Raw genomic sequence first — 23,280 nt, 5'->3', positions numbered from 1 at the left:
CCCTTCTTTACTGGATGCCCAATCCACACTGAGGGAACTTGGAATCCCTGTGGTGGAGGATGATCGGGACATTTTGGAGAGAGAATTACTACGTGATAGATGGCAGACATCCCAGGGAAGACGTGAGAAGGTTGATCAAAATCTGAACACCATGGACCTTAGGACCATTATAAACTCTGTGGATCAACACAAGGAGGGCTGAGACGGTAACGTACACCTGGTTCTGCCCCCAGATTAGCCGCCATTTCAACCAATGGTGGAGTGTCTGAGAATATAAATAAGGACATGCAGGTATAAATACTATTAATATTTCTAAAGTATCGGTCTGCGTGTATGGGGTGAATGTTTTCTCTTTATCTGGGCATTTAAGGCAGCAAAAAGTTGGAGACTGTGGACTGCTGCTTACACATGATGTGTACCCCACCCAGAAAGATCACCCTCCCTGTCCATTTTACATCAGAAGTGTGCTGCCTGTATTATTCAAAAGGGCAGCACATGGAATAATTGGAAGTTCTATGATGATGCAGGTCGGTTTTATTGTTTATTTGGTTCATTGTTTTTCGGCGAGCTGATTTTGAATGCTAAATATGTTTGCAAAGGTATCAATATACTATTGAAGGGAAGTAAAATAACTTTTGTTCTCACATAATTATGACAACTTTGAAAATAATTACTTACAACATTAATGGTGTAAATCACGCTATTAAGAGGAAAAAAAATCCTAACTCAATTAAAAAGGCTGAATTGTACAATTTGGCTTCTGCAAGAAACTCATTTAAATGAGGCAGAACATGCTAAATTAAAGAGAGAGTGGGTGGGACAGATATTCAGTGCATCCTATGAAAATAATTATTTTGAGTGGAGACTTTAATTGTGTCTTAAACCATTACATGGACAGATTTCCGTTAGAACAAAAATATCAATTATCAAAAACAAAGACGCTGAAGAATTTGCTAGAGGAGATGGGGCTTGTTGAAGTATGGCATGCAAAACATCCAAAGGTCGGAGAGTATACACATTTCTCAAAAGTTCATAAGAGCTACTCTAGAATTGACTTATTTTGTGTTCCCAAACAAGAGGTCCACAGAGTGGTGTAATGTCATATTGAACCTCAAACTATTTCAGATCATGGACCTGTGATAATGTCTTTAAATGTGGACCTAGAGAAACCTTTAAAGTTATGGATATTAAATGTATCACTTCTAAATAACCCAGAGACAATCCAATATATAAAAGATGAACTTAATTTATTTTTAGATACTAATGATAAGGACATGATTTCCCCAACTATCTTATGGGACATAGCCAAAGCATACCTGAGGGGCAAAATTATTTCATTTTCTTCAAAAATAAAAAAAAAATGTGAGAAAAAAACGAGAAAATTTACAAGAACAAATTAAGAGACTTGAAACTGAACATAAAAGAACAAATACTGACATTGTATTACAGGAACTGAAAAAATGTAGACAAGATTTGAATGATTTCCTAACTTACAAGGCAGAGGGCGCTTTACGTTTCGCCAACCAAAAATATTATGAACAGGGAAACAAAACAAGTAGATTTTTGGCATTTCAGTTAAGGAAATCACAGGCAAGTCGAACCGTCCAAAAAGTTACATGCCCATTATCCAAAAAGTTAGTATCCCATCCCAAAGAAATAGCAAATGCATTTTCAAAATATTACAAACAATTATATGACTCTAGACCATTCCCAACAAAGCAGATAAAATCAAGCAATTTTTGCGGCGAAGTAACCTTAACAAACTTAATGATAATGAAGGTAAAACATTGGTGGGGACATTACTGAAGAATAAATCTGTTATAGGAATGCTTAAAAATAATAAATCACCTGGAGCAGATGGGTTCCCAGGAGAATTTTATAAATGCTTTCAGGCTGAATTTACTCCACTCTTATGCAGAGTGTTTAATTATGCTTTAAGATCCAAAGATCCACCCAAAACATGGGCAGAAGCAATTATTTCGGTCATACACAAAGAAGGTAAAGACCCCACACAATGTGCCTCTTATAGACCAATAAGTTTACTGTGTAATGACGTCAAGATTTTAAGTGCCATTTTGGCCCGAAGGCTACAAAAGATCATTAATAAATGTATTAATCCCGATCAGACGGGCTTCATACCCAAAAGATTCGGAATAAATAACATCAGACAAACCCTAAATATTATTTCAGTTGGCCAACAAAACCCACACCCATCAATGCTTCTTGGCCTGGATGCCGAGAAAGCATTCGATCAGGTGGATTGGATGTTCCTGAAACAGGTCTTATTGGAGATGGGATTCGATGAAAATTTTATTAGTTGGTTTGAAGTACTGTATTCCAGTCCAACTTCTAGAGTACGTGTTAATGGTTTTTTGTCAGAAAATTTTCCCCTAAAAAGAGGAACACGCCAAGGATGCTGCCTATCCCCAATCTTGTTTGCTATCAGTATAGAACCCTTAGCAGAGTTAATCAGGACAGACCCATCAATTTTAGGTATATCAGATAAAATTAGGACTCACAAGTTGTCACTGTATGCCGACGATGTCATATTGTATATTAGAAACCCAATAATTTCTATACCAAATATTTTAAAATGTTTGAAAGATTTCAGTATAGTCTCAGGATACCAAGTAAATGAAACAAAATCAGAGGCCATGATGATAAGAGGGACCTGGCCCTCAGAACTATCCAAAATAGTTAATTTCAACTGGTCACCTAATGGGTTTCGATATTTGGGAATCAATATTACTACGGATGTTTCCAAATTGTACAAAGCAAATTATGGGAAGTTATTGGATCGAATTCAAAGGGATTTAGAAAGATGGGAAATTTTACCGCTATGCTTTTTTGGAAGGATTGAAACAGTCAAAATTAATATTCTCCCCAGATTACTGTATTTGTTTATGTCCCTTCCTATTTGGATTCCAGCAACAAGTTTAAAAAAAATGCAAAAAATGATTTCTACCTTTATTTGGCAGAAAAGAAAGGCTAGAATAAAATTTACCCGGTTGACCTATGGGAAGCCCTACGGAGGTCTTAACTTACCAAATTTAAAACTATATTATTGGGCAGCACAACTGTGTGCAACTGTGGATTGGTTAATACAGAATAAAGAAACAACTTAGTTGACACTAGAACAAAGTTCATGCCCTAAATTTTCATTACAGGGGCTTGCATTTTGCTCAACTGAAATCTGGAACAAGTACAAAATTACAAACATGTGGATGAAAACTACACAAAAGACCTTAAGCATGATTAGAAAAAATATGAAAGCACCTCAATCTATATCTAGGGCTTTAAAATTTTTGGATATAATAGATTTTTTACCAGGGCAACATGATTAAGGGTTTCGAGTCTGGCAAAAAAAGAATTTAATTTTCATTGATGATTTGTTTGAAGGGGAAATTCTGAAATCATTTGGTCAGATTCAGGAGAAGTATGGGTTGCCTTCTTCTGACTTTTACAGATTTCTGCAGTTGAGAAGTTACCCGATGTCCCATACTGAATGGTCTCTTCTTAAATCACGACCTACTGATTTAGAAATGCTCTTTATAAAGGTCACTAAAGAAAAAAATCTGATAAAACTGTGTCAAATCTATATAAATGTTTACAGTCATGTATGTCGGGGGGGGGGGGGGCTGGGATAAAGGCAAGGTGGGAACTAGAAATGAACATTGTGATTGAGGATCAAGAATGGGAGTTAGTGTGTGGAAATGGACATAAACTAACAGTCCAACATGGAAAGAATTTTATTGGTAAGTAATCGTTAGATATTTCAAAACACCATGTATTATTTCAAGATTTGATAAAGCTAAATCAAATTTGTGCTGGAGACAATGTGGACTAGTTGGAGATCACACGCATGTCTTTTGGGATTGTCCAAAGATTAAAACAAAACATTTTGGGAAGGAATTAGAGAGGAAATATCAAATATTTTACACATTTATATTGAATGGAACCCCCTTGTCTTTGTTCTGGGAGTGCTCCTGAGTGACCTATTAAGTAAAGAAAAACGGTACCTGTTTGGAATACTTGTTCTGGTAGCAAAAAAAATGACAACATTATGTTGGTATAAACCTTTACCCCCTACTATAAATCAATGGAAAGAAAGAATGGTGAGCATTTATACAATGGAGAAAATAACAGCAAAACTAAACATGTCTATTGATTTATTTAAGAAAAGGTGGAACCCTTTGATAACATTCTTGAAATTGACATTGTATAATAAATGTAAATACACAGGTATACTCTGTGTGTATGTTTAACATGTGTTTCTGTTAAGATGTAGACAAAAAACGCGTGAGGAAGACCTTCCCTTTATTTTTCTGAGTGTAACCTGTTTTTTTATATTCCACTAAGACTCTTTGGAACTTTCAGCTCGCCGAACCGTTCGGATGTTCTTGTTGTACCGATTTGTTTGATTATACTGGAAATTGATGTTTGTGACTTAATGTGCTAAATATTGAATTGGAATACAGAACTAATAAAATAAAGTCTTGTTAAAAAAAAAAAAAGAACTAGAAGCAACAGAATGTTTGTTGAAACAGTTCAGGATCTCGTGCTTATTTGACACAGGAACAGAGTTAACGAGAAGTTGTGATGGGAGGTCAGATGATTTGGGGGTGCCTGAGAGAGATTTGATTGTTTTCCAGAATCTGTTGGGGTCATTTAGATTTTTGGAGGTCTGAGATAAGAAATAGTTGCGTTTTGCAGCTTTGATGGCAGTTGTGCATTTATTCCTCATCTGTCGAAAACTCAACCAATCAGTGTCTGAGTCAGATTTTCTCGCAGTTGTCCAAAGATGATCTCTCCTGTGTAGGAGGTCAGCTAGCTCTGGAGTAACCCAGGGACTGTCTCGTCCCTTTATTCTGAACTGACGAAAAGGAGCATGTTTGTTCACAAAATAAATGAAACTATTATGAAAATAGTTCCAAGCGGAGTTCACGTCATCAATTAATAGAATACGATGCCAATCAAAGTGAGACAGATCCCAGAGGAATGACTGTTCACAAAAACATTTCAGATCCCTTTTTTGAATTAATCTGGGCTTAGAAGGTGGAAGTTTAATATCTCTGAGTCGCTGTTACACAATGATCACTCAAAATGTTAGCGAATACACCTGTACCAGGGAATTTTTGAGGCATATTTGTTAGAAACAGGTCTAAGATGGAAGATTTTTCAGGACGGTTTTTGTTTGATCTAGTGGGAGAGTCAATCCCTTCAGCAAAGGATGAACAAAGGCCGTTTTTCAAGCATTTGGAATGGAGTTTTGGTTTATGGAGAGATTGAAGATGTGGGTCAGATTGAGAGACAGGCAACATTTCTTGAATTAATCACAGAGGTGGGGTCGACTTTTCCCAGTCAATGTTGAAATCTCCTACCAAAAAATCTCTTTGAATTTTAAATTACCAAAGAATTCCATCAGGGAGGACAGAGCCTCAGGTGTTGCTGAAGGGGGACGATAACAACCCACTACAGATAAGATCTGGCCTCCATTCAAAGTGATGTTTACAGCTAAGGCATCAATTTGGTTTGGAATTGTTTTAGAAGACACAAGACTAGCAACCAGAGAATTTCTGATGTAAATAGCGCCCCCCCCCCCCCCCCCCTTTTTTTGATGATCACAGCGGTATATGTTAAATTCATTAGCTATGTTTACATGCGCAACATTTTTTGACCGGATTGAAATGTTTTCAGATTAAATAATTCAAATGTATTGTTTACATGGGCACAATCTGTTCATGTCAAGCGTTTACATGCAGTGGGCTTTGTTCAGAACAGCAGTACTGACATGTGCAGAGTGGTAAACTCTCCTTAAAAAAAAAAACACTGAAGAAGAAGTTCTACTTCTGGGTGAACGTAAACAAACCTGAGCACCCAAAATGGACCTGCAACAGGTTTTAATATGATGGTGGAGACGTTACTGCACTCCCTGACTGAGCTACAGGTAATACAGATCATTTTGAGCTCTTTCAAAGTTTCTAGTAGAAATGTTGTGTCGCTCACCGACCAGTTTTGCTTCCCTGACATGCTAATATTATTAGCATTAGCCAGGCAGAAATGGCAAAGTCGCACATGCGCAGTCAGGTCAGTTTTTCACGATCAGATAAAAACGAACAGATCAAGCGTTTACATGCGCACCTATCAGGTTACGGATCGGCGTAAACCACCCGTTTCGTTCTGATCACAAATTATATTGGATTGCGCCGAATGCACAAAAATTAAACCGAACGGAGTGTTTACATGACACACTTTTATTCCGACCGACCATTTGATCCAGTTACTTATGTCCATGTAAACATACCTATTGATTACCAGGTCATTATTCAGTACAGATTTGTTGAGCCAGGTTTCAGAGATGAAGATTACATCTGCCCCAGAAGAACTGACCCAAATTTTCAAGGCATCAAGTTTTCTCAGAAGGCTATGTGCGTTTACATGCAGAAAATGAAGTCCTGACATGTTTTTAAAGTTTAGTGTCCACTGAGTCATTGTTCAGTGTGAGATCAAGTGAATCATTGCTCTTTGTGACATACAGTGACTCATTACTCAGTGAATTGTCCAGTGAGTTATTATTCAGTGTGAGGTCTATTGAGTCATTACTTAGTGTGAAGTCTAGTGAGTCATTACTCTGTGTGATGCCCAGTGAGTTTATTACGCAGTGCATTGGCCAATCAGGCATTAAGGGTGAGATCCAGTGAGTCATTACTGTGTGAGGTACAGTGAGTCATTACTCAGTGAAGTGTCCAGTCGGTTATTCATCAGTGTGAAGTCTATTGAGTCATTACTCAGTGAAAAGTCTATTGAGTCATTACTCAGTGTGATGCCCAGTGAGTTATTACTTAGTGTATTGTCCAGTCAGGCATTAAGTGTGAGATCCAGTGAGTCATTACTCCTTGTGAGGTCCATTGAGTCATTATTCAGTGTGAAGTCTAGTGAGTCATTATTCAGTGTGAGGTCCAGTGAGTCATTACTCAATGTGAGATCCAGTGAGTCATTACTCAGTGTGAAGTCTAGTGAGTTATTACTCAGTGTGAGTTCTAGTGAGTCATTACTCAGTATGAGGTCTATTGAGTCATTACTCGTGTGAGGTCTGTTGAGTCATTACTCAGTGTGAGGTCTATTGAGTCATTACTCAGTGTGAGGTGTACTACAGGGTTCCCATTGACTTTGGAAATAAGAGAATACTTTGAAAATGACTTTTGCATTTTTCAGATAATGTGGACTTGAATTTGCAGCCTTATTATTACAAGACTATATCACTGATCAGTGTGCTACCACAGCCCTAACTGTCTGGACATCACATTCTTCTTTTTTTTCAAATCCAACCTAGGTCACTTTTATATGGTGTACTAAATCAAATACATATTTAATGTTTTTCAAAGGGATCTTACTGTGAATGGTCTTGTTGCATTTCATCCACCTTGTACATTATTGGAGTAGAGGTGTGCCATTATCAGTCTTAATGTTGGCATCTAATTATATTGATACTTGATGATGGGATAAATACTTGTGATTGTTTTTCTCTATTTTCAGTATGCCACTTTTTTTAGAAGTGCAATCTTGTGCCTCTGAGTAGGTGGCAAGATCAAATGTTAGCATTTGACAAAACAAGCAGTCGTAGATTGTTCTCACTATAATCTGATGCTACTCGAGTTCAAATGATTAGGTGAACAACCACGCAGAAAAATGAATCTCAGCAAAACATCATAAACATACAGTGTTACTTAGCCACAGTGTTTCAATTTCATTCAGTTTATGTGTATGGTATTTACAATAAAAGTAATTTGGTAAGAATTTACAGACTTTCCTGTAATTGAACAAATTCTACGTCTGTGGTTGAGTTCTGATTAGTAAAAAGGCAAATAGATGACCTGGTGCACCTAATTTTACGAGAACTATACATTTAATGAAATGAGGGAAACAAGTGCCCCCTTCTTTACTCTGTAGTTACATGTCTCCTTTGTTGTTTCAGGTCAGGATGCTAACTTAGGCCAGGCCACCCATGTGACCCTGGACAACTTAGTCATATGTGATGACCGCGCTCTTGCTCTACTTACTGATGTGCCTCTAGGTGATTTGAAGCCAGGAGAAAAGGTGCACATCTGTTTCACATCTATCTGCTTCCCTCACAGCAGAACGATAGTGACTCCTATATCTGTGTTTGGTTCTAGTTGGAGAGATGTGTGTATGTGAGATGTGTCTCTACTGGACCAAGGCTCTTCTTATTCCATTTGGCCTACAGCATTGATACAGCCGTGGAAGGACAACAGATTATTTGCAGGTGTCATAAGGTACAAACAGAAAACCCTTTGTGCGCTTTCTGGAAACAATCAAGTGGTTTTCTTTTTTTTAGACCCCTGTTTTTTTTGTGTGTCTTTCAGGATGAGACTGTAACTATAGAAACCGTGGTCCCATTTGAGGTGTCAGTCAAGTTTGTATCCACAAAGGTATGCAGCTGATTTTTCTGTTTGATCGTGTTTTTATTTCTGTTGTGGTTATTGGACTCTCATTGAAGTGATTGTATATTTTTATCACAGGTGTAACTGTACACAAAAATCACCATTTGGAACATTTTCAGTACAGGAGGATTAATGTAAAAAGACCAGTGTTTTGTAATGTTGGTTATGTAGTTCAACAGGGAACTCAATACGAAACAGAATAGTCTTCCCCAGTTAAAAAAATGTTTGGTTTTTTTCGGGTTTTTTTTCTCAAACTAAATACTCTCCAATGTGAAAAGAAAATGAAAACAACTTGTAATGAACCTGTAGGGGCAGCTGTGGTAGAGTGTTTAGAGCAGTCGTCCTCCAGTGCGAGAGTTGGGGGTTCAATTCCACCAGCAGTCACATGCCAAAATGTTCCTGGACAAGACACTGAACCCCTCATTGCCTCTGATGTTTGTCCCATCAGTGTATGAATGTGATAAAGCTCTGATTATTCTTTGTACAGATCTAGTAGAGAGCTGTATGAATGGGTAAATGAGAGCACAGATTGTGTTGTAAACAGCTTTGAGTATCTTCATAAGACAGAAAGGTATTATACAAGTACAGTCCATTTACCATTTACTTCTCCCAAACAGCAGATTTCAACAGGTTCTGGTTGATTTGTCTAACATTTTCTGATGTTGTAGTGGAGCTAGCTTTGCTTCATTGTTAAAAGAGGTGCGGGTGGTTAACTTGAATTCAAGCCATTGATTAGAAACCAGTTTAGAAAACTGGAGAACAGGCGGGTGTAAGGATACTCACAAGCTCCTGGCTAAGCGACTTGATCTTTGAGTTGTCCTCGGTAAACAAGAGTGAACTCTGCAACTTCAAGCTGCTGGAGGCAAATTCTGTCTGTTATTTGTTCTGATGCACCAAACAGCAGTTCAGATTCTGGCCTTCTTGGAGTCTTTGAATGGTGTTCTTGAAGAAGTACAGTCCGCCGATTCTGTTGTTCATTTTAGAGACTTTGGAGACGTTCTGCTTTTAGAAATTCTATAGGAACCACAAGTAAATCGGCAGTCTAAGAGGAAATTGTTGTTAGGAAAATATGGAACAGTAATATCTGTAATATAAGATGGAGCTAGGTTGTTGAGAGCTTTGTAGGTTAGAAGTAAGATTTTGAATTAAATTCTGGATTTGACAGGGAGCCAATGGAGAGAAGCTAAAACTGGAGATATATGATCTCTTCTACTAACTCCAGTTAAGACTCTGGCAGCAGCATTTTGGATCAGCTGAAGACTTTTTAAAGTATTTGGACACTCTGATAATAAACCATTGCAATAGTCCAGTCTAGACGTGACAAATGCATGAACCAGTTTTTCTGCGTCATTTTTAGATAAGATGTTTCTAATTTAGTGATATTACACAGGTGAAGGAAAGCGGTTCTGGAAAACCGCTTTCCTGGAGACTTTTTTTTACTATGGGGTTTAAAAAACATGTCCTGATCAAAAATAACACTGAGATTTTTAACTTTATAACTGGAGGCCAGATTAATGCCATCCAGAGAAACTGAAAGACTGAAAAATTTATTCCTAAGATGCTCAGGTCCATAAACCACAACCGCTGTCTTGTCTGAGTTTAAAAGCAGAAAATTAAGTCATCCAGGTTTTGTTTCCAGACATGTTCTAGATATGATCTCATGTTTCCAGACATGCTTATAATCTAAGAAATCTATGAAAATGTATCCTATTTTGTCTTATAAGCTTACCAAATGGAAGCATTTATAATGTAGGGAACTCCATGACTAACTGGCTTAGGAAGAAGATTCAATAATATGAACTAGAATCTGCCAGGCAAATGGGCTGTAAACTTTTTTTAGAGCTGTTTCTGTAATTCCAATATCATATTCAAATCTCTGTAGTAAAATATTGTGAACAGCTGTATCAAATGGAGCACTGAGGTCTAACAGGACCAGTATAGACACAAGTCCATTGTCTGAGGCTATGAGAATATCATTAGTGACTTTTACTAGTGCTGCTTCTGTGCTATGATGAGCTCTAAACCCTGACTGAAACTTTTCAGATTATTTCTGTGCTCAATTGATTTGTAATGAACAGGAGATTAGATATATATCCATAATTGACCAGGACTCCTGTATCCAGATCAAATTTCTTAAGTAAAGATTTAATAACTGCAACCTTAAAGCCTCTGAACAGTCTGGTTGCATTAGCAGCATCTCCAGCCTACATCATACTTTGTGGAAACTGTTGTCATTAGAAACTGTTTTACAGATCAGTGTAGATGTACTGGTATTTTGACTGTTTGTGTTAGCGTTGTGGCTAATGTTAGCATGAGCTGGCAGTGTGATTTAGTGGGAAGATCACTTCTTTGTTTCTTTTTAGTTTGAACCATTGGAGCAGGTCACGATGGACATTCCCTTCCTACTGTTGACGGACATCCTGTCATCCTCACCGTGGCCTCTCCTGCTGAGCTCCTCTTCATTGCAGCTGCAGACAGTGACCAGTAACACAGCACAACCAGAGTCCCAGCTTCAGCAGGGTACCAGGCTACCTAACATACATCCCAGCTGAAAATCACAAGGTTGTTAGTCCTCTGATTGTTTTATGGTGTGTTTGTTCATGTGTTCAGTGGTTCTGCAGACAGGAGAGAGTGCCAGTGAGTGTTTCTGTCTACGATGTCCACCAGGAACCAATAGCGCCAACACTCTGGCTACAGGACAGTACCTAATCTCATGGAGGAGGTACACACATGCTAACAGTTTATCAGCATGAAGTGTGAGTATGACCAAGTTGCTAAAGGTGGTTTTGTGGTCAACAGAAAGCCTTCCGGTTTTGAGAGTCCTTTGATCCAGAGTGCAGTCACTCTACCTCATATCATCCTGGAACCTGTTCCTGTTTATATCCATGCTGGTCAGTATCAGCTGTTCAAAATAAATCATCCTCTCACTAAAGCCTCTGACAGATCATCTTTGCTGTGTTAAAGGGATCTCCAACAGCTTGCACATATTGGCCCTAATATCTTATTTCTCTGTTCTACTAAAAGTTCATGTTTGTTGTGACATGTGAAAACTCCTGATTACCTTAAAAATATTAAGTTTATTACATTTTTCATCTAAGGACTGATGTATATTGGTTGTAGAGGAGACTAAAACACAAGGAGCTGAAGCTAAAAAGTTATGTCAGAGTCCATTTGGACGTGGTGGAATTAAATTGTGTACACAGGGTCCCGGTTACATCCAACAATAGCAAAAATATAAAGTGTAAAAAGAAACAGTAAATAAGAAACTGAGATATAAACTAAGATATATGCTAAACAGACGTCAAACGGTACGCTAAAAGATCTAAGGTATATGCCAGTCACTAATAGTGCAAAACAATACACCGAACAACAACAGCACAATTCTCATAGGTTCTGTTCGGTTATAATTTTTTTTAAATTAATGTGACAATGAAGTTATATTTTGAATTAGTTCTTACACCCAGTAAGAACTAATGACTAGTACTAATAACTAGTTTTAAATGATCAAACGTGATCAACTTATGGTGTTTAATTTATTAGCTCTGGAGCTAACGTGAAAGCTGATTCATTTCTTCTTTCTCCTCTCTGTCAATACACTCCTGTTCAAATTAAATGGCTGAACGTCAGATAACGTCTAAAATTAACATTCAAGTTGAATGGAGCTCTCACCGGAGCAACCTGCCTACATCATTTACCCAGAATGCACAGCTGCGCCGTTTGCACTAACTGTTTTAGAGCAGAGGTGGGGGAGAGGAGAGAGACAAAAACACCTCAGCCGCGCACTGTCTGAACCGACAGGGGGGCGGGCGGGGGGTGGAGGGGAACAGAGACACATCTGAGCCGTGTGCTGTTTTTTCCTGACAATTTTTGAGTGGGGGTGAGTGTTCAGCCTGAGGGAAAAGGCTGCCTTTAGGTTTTCAGCTCATGCACTTGCGTTGCGAGCTGCTAGTTTAGCGTTACGTCAGTGCCAACAGGTGGTTGGGATGGGGGGTGAGGTCGGTAGACGGGGCGCTTGGTTCCGTTGACGGGGCGGGGCGCCCTGCTTGAATAATGGTAGGGGAAACACTGATAGCTTTCCAGGAAGTCATTGATCTCTATCCTCATCTTCCTCCTGTGCACTAAAACCACTAAAGTCGTCCTCTTCAGTGTCAGAATTGAACAGCCTCAGAAAACCTGCATCACACATGTCCTCTGTCTCTCTTTCGTTGTCGCTCTCAACATCACTTTCATCTCGAGGCAAATTCGCCCTTGAGCTTGTGCTGTCCTCTTCATCACACAGCAGTCCAGCCTTTCGAAACCCGTTGGCGATTGTGGATTCTTTGACACCGTTCTGCTGTCAGGATCCACTGGCAGACTTGAGACACAGTTTTAAAGTGTCGCTTTAAATGCATGTTTCGCACGGATGTTGAGTGACTGCAAATACTTGGTTGTGCCCCCAGAAATCACGTGTATCATCTGATCACAAGACATGTTTTGGGCAGCTATGAAAGTTTCCGGGTGTGACGAGGCTAAATGTTTTGGCAGCATGAAGCTCGTTGGCCAATAAAAATCCCTAAATTAGCTACAGCATTGTATAAGCCACAGTATCCTGATACATGCTCAATAATCCAGGTAGAAAAATCCAAAAAAGTTCAATCTGGTCTTCTGTACATTCAAAAAACAAGAAAAAAAAAATAAAATAAACAAAGCAAAAAAAACGTTTTTACATTTTTTTTTTTTTTTTTTTTTTTTTTTGTTGTTTTCTTGTTTTTTGAATGTCCAGAGGACCAGATTGAACTTTTTTGGACATAAGCCACAGTGTTCAAAGAGTGTGAAAAAAGTAGCGGCTTATAGTCCAGAAATTACGGTAGTTGGAGATCCTTTTAAAACTTAATTATCTTCTTGTTAGTAGAAATTTGACAGTCAGTTGTTTTGGTTATCTATTTTGTTCCTGTTTTGATACAGACTTGCCGTCTTTTGGACGGGTCAGAGAGTCCCTACCTGTTCGGTACCACATTGAGAACCGAACAGCTCTGGTTCAGGAGGTGGAAATAGCTGTGGAACCGTCTGATGCCTTTATGTTCTCTGGACTCAAACAGGTACACTGACTGTTAAATGTTTACAGTATTCTAAATGTGTTTTCATCAAACTCACAGGAAGTTAACATTTTTATGAATGAAGAACTGATTTAAAATATGAACATTGGATCAGAGTCACACTGGTGATATAATGACTGTGAAAGGCACTGCAAAGCCAATGAGAGAGCAGTGATCAATCACTTAGCTTTAAATAAAATTAGTATTCATTTTTTAGATGGTCCAGAAGGGTCATAGGCTTGGCTGATGAAGAAACTGGTCCAAACCGTACAGTCTGACTGCACAAAGTGATGAGTGTGATTGTGTGCAGGTGCGTCTCCTTGTCCTCCCTGGTACAGAGCAGCACATGCTGTATAACTATTACCCTTTGATGGCTGGTTACCAAACACTACCACACCTCAACATCAGCCTGCCGCGCTGCCCCGCCTCCAACATTCTGGCATTGAGACGCTTCCTGCCTCAAAGGATCTTTGTTAAGGTAACGGCTCATGTCAGTCTGAGAAACATTCATCTGTCGTAACAAAAGCTGAGCGTGTGTTTGTGTCCAGCCTCAGGGTCGACAGCCGGACGACGCCTCCATTGCTGCAGCTTGATGTGAACATCTGAAGTCGTTTCCTGTAAATATAAGAACAATGTTTTATTAGAAGTATCATTCATACAATTATCATTATTAACACTGTAAAAACGATCAACTTGTTTCCACTGACTAATAACAGGAAGTGAATGAGCAGTAAATAAATTGAACAGTGAATAACATGGATGAATCTATTGTGAATTACATGGAAAATTGTGTTTGTGTTATAGATTAACTGAATGTGTTAAAGGATTTATTAAACCCACATTTCCTGTTTTTGAGTGTTTATTTATACAGTGAAAATGTACCATAACCCAGTGAAGTATGTTTTTGAAATTTGTCTTTAAAAATCCCACAATGTAGCTGCAGGTACAGGATGGAGTTGTGAAGGTTACTCAGCTGTATAACATTTCAGGTTGAACAGGATGAATCAAAGAGTGTATGTCATGGATTGACAGGTTAATAATTAAAGTATATAGATTATTACTGGAAACAGGTTTAAAAGGATCCAAATGTTTATTAAAAATAACCATATAAGAAAGAACAGGACCAAAATATTATAGAAAACTTGTATAAAACGGAGTGCCACAAGGCAGCATAATAGGCTCTTTTCGTTTTTCTTTAATGATAAATGTTTTTGTAGAGAAAGAAAAGAGGATGGGCATTTTACTCATTGCAGATGATGTGGTAATCTGAAAGCAGAAAACTAAAGTTCACAGAAAATACAAGATTTTAATAAAATGGACATGAAAGCAGGTGTTTAAATTTTCTGTGGGGAAAATAAACACAATTGTACTTGCACAGAAAAGAATAACAAAAGTTACAAAAAAATGAAAATAAATAATCAAGAAATAAAATTAGTTGAGTGCAAAATGTTTTTAGGAATATGGTTTAAGGAGAATTTAATATGGAAAATACACATTCAGAAAATTATTGATTACCAGTAAATGAAATCGGCAGCATGGATAATCATGTAGTGAACTAAGCCTCAGGTCAAAACCTGATCCTGGGACAGGAACTGTTATTTCATTGATTTGAGTCCAGAAATACAAATTAAGCTCATCCAGAGACTTTCTAAGTGTGTCCTGCACTAATCAATTGAAAGAACACTCTCTTTTTATTATCATTACTATTTTACAATATCTTGATAATCAAAGTGTGTTTAGTTCAAACCATTTTAAATGTTGAAGTGAACTACTCACTTTAAATCAACTGTGAAACAGTATTAATGATTTTTAATCCTCATTCAAAGTAGAAATCAAGTTAGATGTCTGTTACAAAGTAATGATGCATTTTTGATCTTCTGTCTGAAATGAGAAGGAGTGAGTCGGTCAAAAGTCAAGGAACGGTCAAAAACATGTTTATCGGAACGAAATGTCATGTTTAACTCTCTCAGACAGATAGAAGGAAGACTGGCTCCTAAATGTCTCTGTTTCTTCAAAACATCTTTCTGTCTGTTCTTAAAACATCTACTCTGTCTCCTTGACATGTAATGACCCTCTGACGTCACTAAAACCACACCCCGGTTGGTTCGTTCAACCAATCAGGAAGTTCTCAGAGGAACCGGAAGTGACCTCTTTAAAAGGGTCGACACTTCCTAGTTCCAGGTAGAACAAGAGTTCCGAGCAGAACAACGTTCCAGAGCAGAACAAGAGTTCCAGGGAGAACCTCGAACGAGAAGTTCCTGAACGAGAGAAGTTCAGAGGAACAGAAGTTCCGAGCAGTTTCTAATGGAGTGACGAGTCCGTCGATGCCACGACGTCTCGCTGTGGCTCTACCCGACGAACGCTCTGAACAATGAGGAAGTTTGTTCTGTGATGATCTCACGACTCCTGAGGTCACAGCTGTTCTTACGGAGACGCTGAAAAGAGTTGAAAGAAAACTCTACGCCGAAGCTGAAACTATCGTCTGCAAAGGTAAAAGAGTCGATCTTCAACTGCTAGTGTACCGTGGATTAAGCTGCGTCTAAAGAAGCGTGCTGATCTGGTTATACAGACACTTTTTCCTCATCCATTTTCTCCATTTAAACTTCATTTTTCCCATCTTAAAACTCTTCTATCTGCCAGTAATTAATCCAGATATTTTCAGAAATGTCTGTTGTATTTCAGTTGCAAGTGAGAAATCATGGCCGTATGATTTCTCATTGTAAAGCTCATTAATTAAGCTGTTAATTGTAATCAATCTGCCAATTAATGTAAATGTGTGATGTTGTTTTAAATCGTTTTTAATTAAACGGCTCACTGTTGTGGTGGGTCAAAGATAAAACACGTTTCCGTCCACATTTAATCATTCAAGGCACGATCGTACTCAGTCCAGAAAAATGAAAGAATCCGTTTAAATTATGGATAATATCAGACGCATATTATCTCTCTTACAATCAGCAGCACATATCAACAATCAAGTAGCATTACAGTGATTATTTCACAGTGATTATCCTGATTAGGGATTCATGAGTCTTAACAGCTTCAGGGTAGAAGATGTTCCTCAGTCTAGTGTTTCTACACTTAATGCTCCTCAACCTCCTGCCTGAGGGGAGCGGGGCAAAAAGTGTGTGTGCTGGGTGAGTGGGGTCCTTCATGATGCAGGTGGCCCTCTTCCTGCATCTGGAGGTGTAGATGTTTGTGATGGTGGGGAGGCTGACTCCAACAGACTTCTCTGATAGAAGAGAGTAGAAGAGAATTTAACAAGAATGAATCTAACAAGGTTGAGTCAGGTCCTCTGGACTGATTCTTATTTGTTGAAACATTTCGTCTTTCATCTAAAGGACTTATTCAGTCTGAGGAGCTGCAGTAAAGTCAGTCTTATAAGCAGTAACTTCTTATAGTGGATCAACCAGTTTGCTGGTGACAGCCAATACTAGTTGCTCACATGTAAAAGGAGGACCATCAGCCTAACAATGAATGAAGGTTGATCCACTATGAGAAGGTGCTGAGTCTGTTGATGAGAATGAGTTTGTTGCAGCTCCTCTGACTGAAGAAGTCTTGGATGAAAGATGGAACTTTTCAACAAAAGTGGCATTAGAGTCAGGTCTTGTTTATCTACCTGGATTATTGAATACATCAGATCATAACAAGAATAAGATTTGGACACACTAAACTCAACAGTTCATTATTTAGAAAATAACAATATGAAACTGGAAATTGTCAACATTGTGGAGAGAGCAAACGAGCATCAAAGTTCATGCTCAATAATCCAGGTTAAGCACTTTTACGTTTTGAACCACTTTGGCTATGGCTGCCTCAGAGGAGTCGATGGGGGAGAGAGCAGGCCCCATAAACCATGTTATCACCAGCAAACTAGTTGGCCCACAATGTGAGTGTGTGTGGGACCAAGTTCTTTGTGGGTTCTTGGACTGATTAAGTTCTTTGGATGAAGGACAAAACGTCTCGGCAAAAAAAGAAACCGTCCAGATGACCTGACAGAGATTTGTTGAATACGGTAGAACAAGTAATTGTAGTATGCCAGAGATATCAGAAATAAGATCAATAATAATAAATAAAAAACTGAACATTTATCGTATTAAAATAACTACAGAAATGAGTAAAATAATTCAAATTCTAATTTAGTTGTTTCGGAAAACAAAGTTAATTGATAGAATATGATTATGGACAGCACATAAGACAAAATTACAACTGGTCCAGAATGCTGCAGTCCGATACACCATTTTGGTCTCCCTCACTGGCTCCTGGTTCACTTTGGAATTCAGTTCAAAATCCTTCTGTTTGTTTTTAACTCTCTGAGCAGCTCTGGTCCCTCTTATTTCGTTGATCTTCTGCAGCCATATGTCCCAAAGCACTCTCTGATGTCAGCAGATCAGATGGTTCCAGGAACCAGTCTTCAGCTCAGGTGACCAGGCCTTCTCTGTTGCAGGTCCAAGACTATGGAATGAGTTACCACTACATGACAGGCAGGCCCCTTCTCTCACTGTTTTTAAGTCTCACTTAAAAACTCACTTTTTATTCCCTGGCTTTTGACACTGTGATTTGATCTTATCCTCTCTGTATTCTACAATGTTAGCCATTTAGTTGCTATCTTCCATTTAGGTCTGTTTTTTTTTTTGTTTGTTTGTTTGTTTTTTTGCTGTGTGCTTTGTTTGCTTGTTCTGCTGTACAACATTTTGGTTGGCCTTGTTGCTGTTTTAAGTGCTTTATAAAGTAGTATGGTAATGGTAAAACAAGAAAACACAAATTCTGATATATACCAGCAGGTGGCGGTAATGCACAGTGACAATAATAAGCACTAATAAAATTCACGAAGAAAAAGCTAACCTCTGAAGGAATAGAGGTGAATTTAAATTGAAATTGTATAGAAGAAATTTAGAGATAGTTGATGTTTTTCGTTTCTTAGGTGTTAATTTTGATTCTCATTTAACTTGGAATCATCATATTGTCTGGATTATTGATAAGTGTAAGAAGGTTTTAAATGTTATGAGGTGTCTGGTGGGCATAACTTGGGGAGCAGATTTCTTGTCATTGAAACGAAAGTTACAGCTGTAACTATGGTTCTATGAATCCCTACTGACCGCCAGATGCTGTGCATAAAGCACTGAATGATCATTTTTGCGCATGCGCAGGTCGAGTATTTTATGCCAACATAGTCACATGTGTAGATGAACATATTCTGTGATATATTCATAAATTAAACGGATTCCTTCATTTTTCTGGACTGAATAATATCGTGCATTGAATTTAATAAGATGTAACGTGAGACGTTAATTTTCTTTGACCCATCAAATGAATGTGGTCATTTATTTTCAGAATCAAAATTTAACATCAAACATTTACATTAATTTGGCAAAATTGAAAATAACAACAGCTTATTAATCAGCTTTACAAACAGGAAAACCATCCGGCCCTGATTTCCCTTTGCTTCACAACAGACATTTTTGAAAATATCTGGAATGATTTCTAGCAGATAGAAGAGTTTAAAGATGGAAAGATGAAGTTTAGAGGGAGGGAAATGGTGTGTGAGTGAAAGTGTTGAACAGAACGGCACCCTCCATTCGAACCCAGCTTTTCTCGGTACGCTCGGTAGTAAACTCGACTCATTACCTCTCTGACGATGAATCAGCGGATACGGAGTTCCAGTTAACGCTACCGGTCCAGCGTCTCCGTAGGATGGCAGAGAACCGTCCGGAGTGGTGGCGGGACTTCATCAACAACAGTTCACCTCACGAGTGGACTCACATGAGTGGAGTCCTTCAGAAGTTCCACTCAGATGTGGAAGATTGCATAATTCCCACAAGACTCGGAAGAGCTCTGGATCATGTCTGGACTTCTGTTCTCCCTAGCACTTCTTCCGTTCGGTTCTGCTCCCAGAACTGAACTCGACTGCACTCGACCGCAACTCGACTGGAGCTGCAAACGACTGAAGCTGGTTTGAACTAGGAAGTACCGACATTTAAAGAGTTCTATTTCCGGTTCATTTGGGAGGTTCCTGATTGGTCAAATCGACCAGACAGGGGTGTGTTTTTGTGACGTAAGAGGTCACTAGAAGTCAGAAAAACAGAAAATGTTTTGGAACAAATTGAAAATGTTTTTAGGGACAGACGAGAGAAATGTTTGGACGAGTTGGGTGAAAACAGGTGCCAGCTTCTCTATATTACGTCTGAGAGGATTTAAAAACATGACAATTCGTTCCAACAACTTGTTTTCGACCTCTGACCGACATCACAACTTGCTCTTTTCAGACAGAAGATCAGAAAATGCATGAATTACTCCGTAACACATTCCAATTTGATTTCTACTTTGAATGAGGATTAAAAATCACTAATACTGTTTCACAGTTGATTAAAAATGATTAGTTCACTTCAACATTTAAAAATGGTTTGAACTAAACACACTTTGATTATCAAACATTTGTAAAATAGTAATGATAATAAAAAGAGAGTGTTCTTTCAATTGATCAGTGCAGGACACTTAGAAAGTCTCTGGATGAACTTAATCTTGTGTTTCTGGACTCAAATCAATGAAATACAGTTCTTGTTCCAGGCAGGCCCTCAAGGCCAGATTTTGACCTGAGGCTTAGTTCACTACACATGTGACCCCCGGGACACCTGTGAGTCTATATAAGTACATGACAACGGTAGCCCAGTCCCTTAATCTTCTCGCAAAACACGAGGATTCCAAGGGACCGAGCGCTGTGGCGGTCATCCGGGATTCATAGAACCGTAGTTGCAGCCGTAACTTTTGTTCTATTTAATCCCTACTGACCGCCAGAGGCAGTGCTTAAAGTACTGGATGACGATTGCCAACAGAGTCCTGAGGAATCACACCCACAAGAAGAAACAACATTTAAGTATGCCCACCTTACTAAGACGAAGATGGGTGCTGTGATAGGATCCCCTCCAATGGGTGAAAGGCAGCCAGGTTTACCCTGTAGAACCTAGCAAGGTATTTGGGGATGACCAGGAGGCTTCACATATCACCTCCAGAGTGACCCCATTCATAGCGGCCCATGACATGCTAATGCTCCTTGTGGAATGGTATTGTACCCCTACAGGTGGCTGGTGGCCCTGCAGAGTGTATGCCTGTTCCACCACGTCCACAATCCAGCGAGCAAGGCACTGCTTCGAAAGGGCCTGCCCTTTGCGAGGCCCTGCATAGCAAATAAACATATTATCAGACTGCCACAGAGAAGCTGTCCATCTGACGTACGCTTCCAGTGCCCGAACAGGGCAGAGAAGCTCGTTAGCACCATCTGCATCGAAGCGAGCAGAGAGTTGATCACAGATGAGGCCACCTAAGGGAGGAACGCTACGTTAGGCCAGAGTGTAACACCCAAACCAGCCGGGTTCCAACAGCAACAGTGCTTGTGAACAGACAGCGCATGTAGTCCACTTACTCGTTTGGCCGAAGCCATGGCCAAGAGAAACGCAGTCTTCTTAGACAAGCACTTAAGGCTCACCTCCGCCAAGGGCTTAAACATAACAGACCGCAGGGCAGCGAGGACCAGAGAGAGATCCCACACAGGCACGACAAGGCGTGTGTGTGTGTGTGTGGGGGGGGGGGGGTGCAGACGTTGGGCGCCTCTTGGAAACAAGGACACATCCTTGTTACGACCTACTGTCTCCCCACCCACCACCATAAGCCAGCAAGAGATGACAACAACATAAACTTTCAGGGTGGATGGAGACCGGCCCTGAGAAAGTAGCGCCTGAAGGAAAGTAAGAAAAGAGGACAGTGTACAGGGTCCTCGTGTCTGGCATGACACCAGTTGCTGAAAACCTTCCACTTATGTGTGTACACCAGTCATGTGGAAAGGGCCCTGGCATAATTCATTGTATGTGCAACCTCCCCGTCATACTCTGAGAAGGTAATGCCGGACCCTGTAGCGGCCAAGCCCAGAGCCGGAGGCGACTGGGATCAGGGTGCAGAATCTGACCCCCCAACTGTGACAGGAGATCCTTCCTGTGTGGTAGAGGCAGGGCCGGAGTGGGACTCATTTTCAGCCCTGGAGTTTCAGCCTCAGAGTGGCCCACTTTAGATCACAACCTTTTATTATTAAAATCATGTGATTTTAAGCTTACATTGGGGGGATTCTTGAATCTGCCCTTTAGGGGTGCTTTTAGCCCCCCAGTGCTGATAATGGCTCTTGGCTTGAACAATGTGGTGACCATTAGGGGTGCAGAAAAAAATCGTTTTGTTTTTTTGATGAATCTAGATTCTTAGTCCTGGCGATTCTGAATCGTTTCTAAAAGTCCATAAATCGATTTTAAAATGCATTTAAGTTTTATATTTTTTTCCGCTCCTACTCCCCGTTCGGCCGCCGTAGAATTGAGTCGTGTAGGCCACCGTACAGCAAGCTAGTTAGCCAGCTGAGCTCCCTTTATCTGAATGGAGCCCGCTAGCATGGAGGAGGGAGACAGCGCGATTCAACCCGCTACTTCGTCTTTAAAAATCATTTCAGATCCTACAATGTTCCGGGGGAAGACAGAGCTTCACAAGAGCACAGTTGTTTACAAGAAGTGTAAAATAAAATTGCAGGTGTTGTAAAATAAAATCTGTTTCTGCTTGTACAATTTCTAAAGCTTAAAGTGTGACTAGTATACTTCCTGTTTCTTATTTATGACAGCACCCACCCAACCGGACTTTGCACAATACACGTTGAGCAAGTGAATATTCTAGAAGCTAGAGTGAGTCACTGCCCTATACACGTTGAGCAAGTGAACATTCTAGAAGCCTTGACCAAGCACCGCCCTAATTTAGACTATAGCTGAGCAGCACTTCCTCTTTCAGCAGACAACGCAGAGCAAGGGCTGACTTCAGATCACTCTTACAGGTTGTATCGTTTGTCTCCATTGAATGCGCATTCAATGTTTTATTTTGTACTTTAACTAACATTTAATCAAATACAAAAGTAATCTGTGACTGTTAATCATTTAATTTATTAAATTTGATTATTGAATTTAAAGAGAGCGCGTCTGTCATGTTTCAGTGTCTGTACTTCCTTGATCCACAGTAAAACCAAACAACGAACTTTGGGGCGGATAGAGTGAGTCGATTTACGCCAACAATTTGGAGGTCCCACCGAGATTGGTTTGATACGGACAGGAAGGGACAGCAGAGTCCAGAACACTGACCTGTGGCCACAACTCTTCAAACAAAGGTAAGCAGATACCTGTTTAAACAAAATCTGTGATTGGGCTTTTTATAGGCAAATTTCTCAGTGTGTTGGACTCCCATTAAATAGAGGATTATTATGTTGTAGGTTCGGATCCGCGATAGTGAATAAGTAATAAAACCAGTCCCAGATAAATCACGCAGTAGTCGAGCCCACCAGAGATCGACGGGTCTCTGGACCAGAGGGGGTGGGGTTGTAGGATAAATCATTTATTCGCCGTCATCCCTGTAACTCTGAGACTAAGTTGAACTGTAAACTTGTTAGGTTGGTGTCTAACTGAAAACAGTGTTAATTTAAACTTACTTAAAAATTGGAAGTTCATTAAGTAAGTGCGGGACTGGGTGGGATAAAAACGTAAAAGCGCTAATACGTGAAGGCAGACGATGGATAAACCAACGATAAATAATGATAATAATAATAATGATAATAATAATAATGATAATATAATAATGATAATATAAAAATTATAATTAGTTCTTTAATATAATAAAATACAGTCACAGACTACTTATAAAATACCTTTCCTAAAAAAAAAAAAAAAAAAAAA

At 39.3% G+C, this 23,280-nt stretch overlaps 1 protein-coding gene across 1 annotated transcript in view; it reads left to right on the top strand.

Annotated features, from left to right (window-relative positions):
- Nucleotides 1-14,426, top strand: part of LOC119408608 (trafficking protein particle complex subunit 11) — a gene marked incomplete at its 5' end in the record, with an annotated part of 34,598 nt that extends 20,172 nt beyond the window's left edge. Inside the window, 9 exon segments of the mRNA XM_037675454.1 lie at nucleotides 7,976-8,097; nucleotides 8,175-8,294; nucleotides 8,385-8,450; nucleotides 10,826-10,982; nucleotides 11,073-11,184; nucleotides 11,262-11,353; nucleotides 13,407-13,540; nucleotides 13,848-14,015; nucleotides 14,086-14,426. Coding sequence (XP_037531382.1) covers nucleotides 7,976-8,097; nucleotides 8,175-8,294; nucleotides 8,385-8,450; nucleotides 10,826-10,982; nucleotides 11,073-11,184; nucleotides 11,262-11,353; nucleotides 13,407-13,540; nucleotides 13,848-14,015; nucleotides 14,086-14,130 — 1,016 coding nt within the window.
- Nucleotides 14,427-23,280: the final 8,854 nt, after the last annotated feature.

The sequence above is a fragment of the Nematolebias whitei genome, chromosome 4, assembly GCF_014905685.2.
Source record: "Nematolebias whitei isolate Nwh7 chromosome 4, NemWhi1, whole genome shotgun sequence".
Taxonomy (NCBI): Eukaryota; Metazoa; Chordata; class Actinopteri; order Cyprinodontiformes; family Rivulidae; genus Nematolebias; species Nematolebias whitei.
Note: the sequence above shows the minus strand (reverse complement) of the source record. Positions and strands in the feature narration are given on the sequence as shown.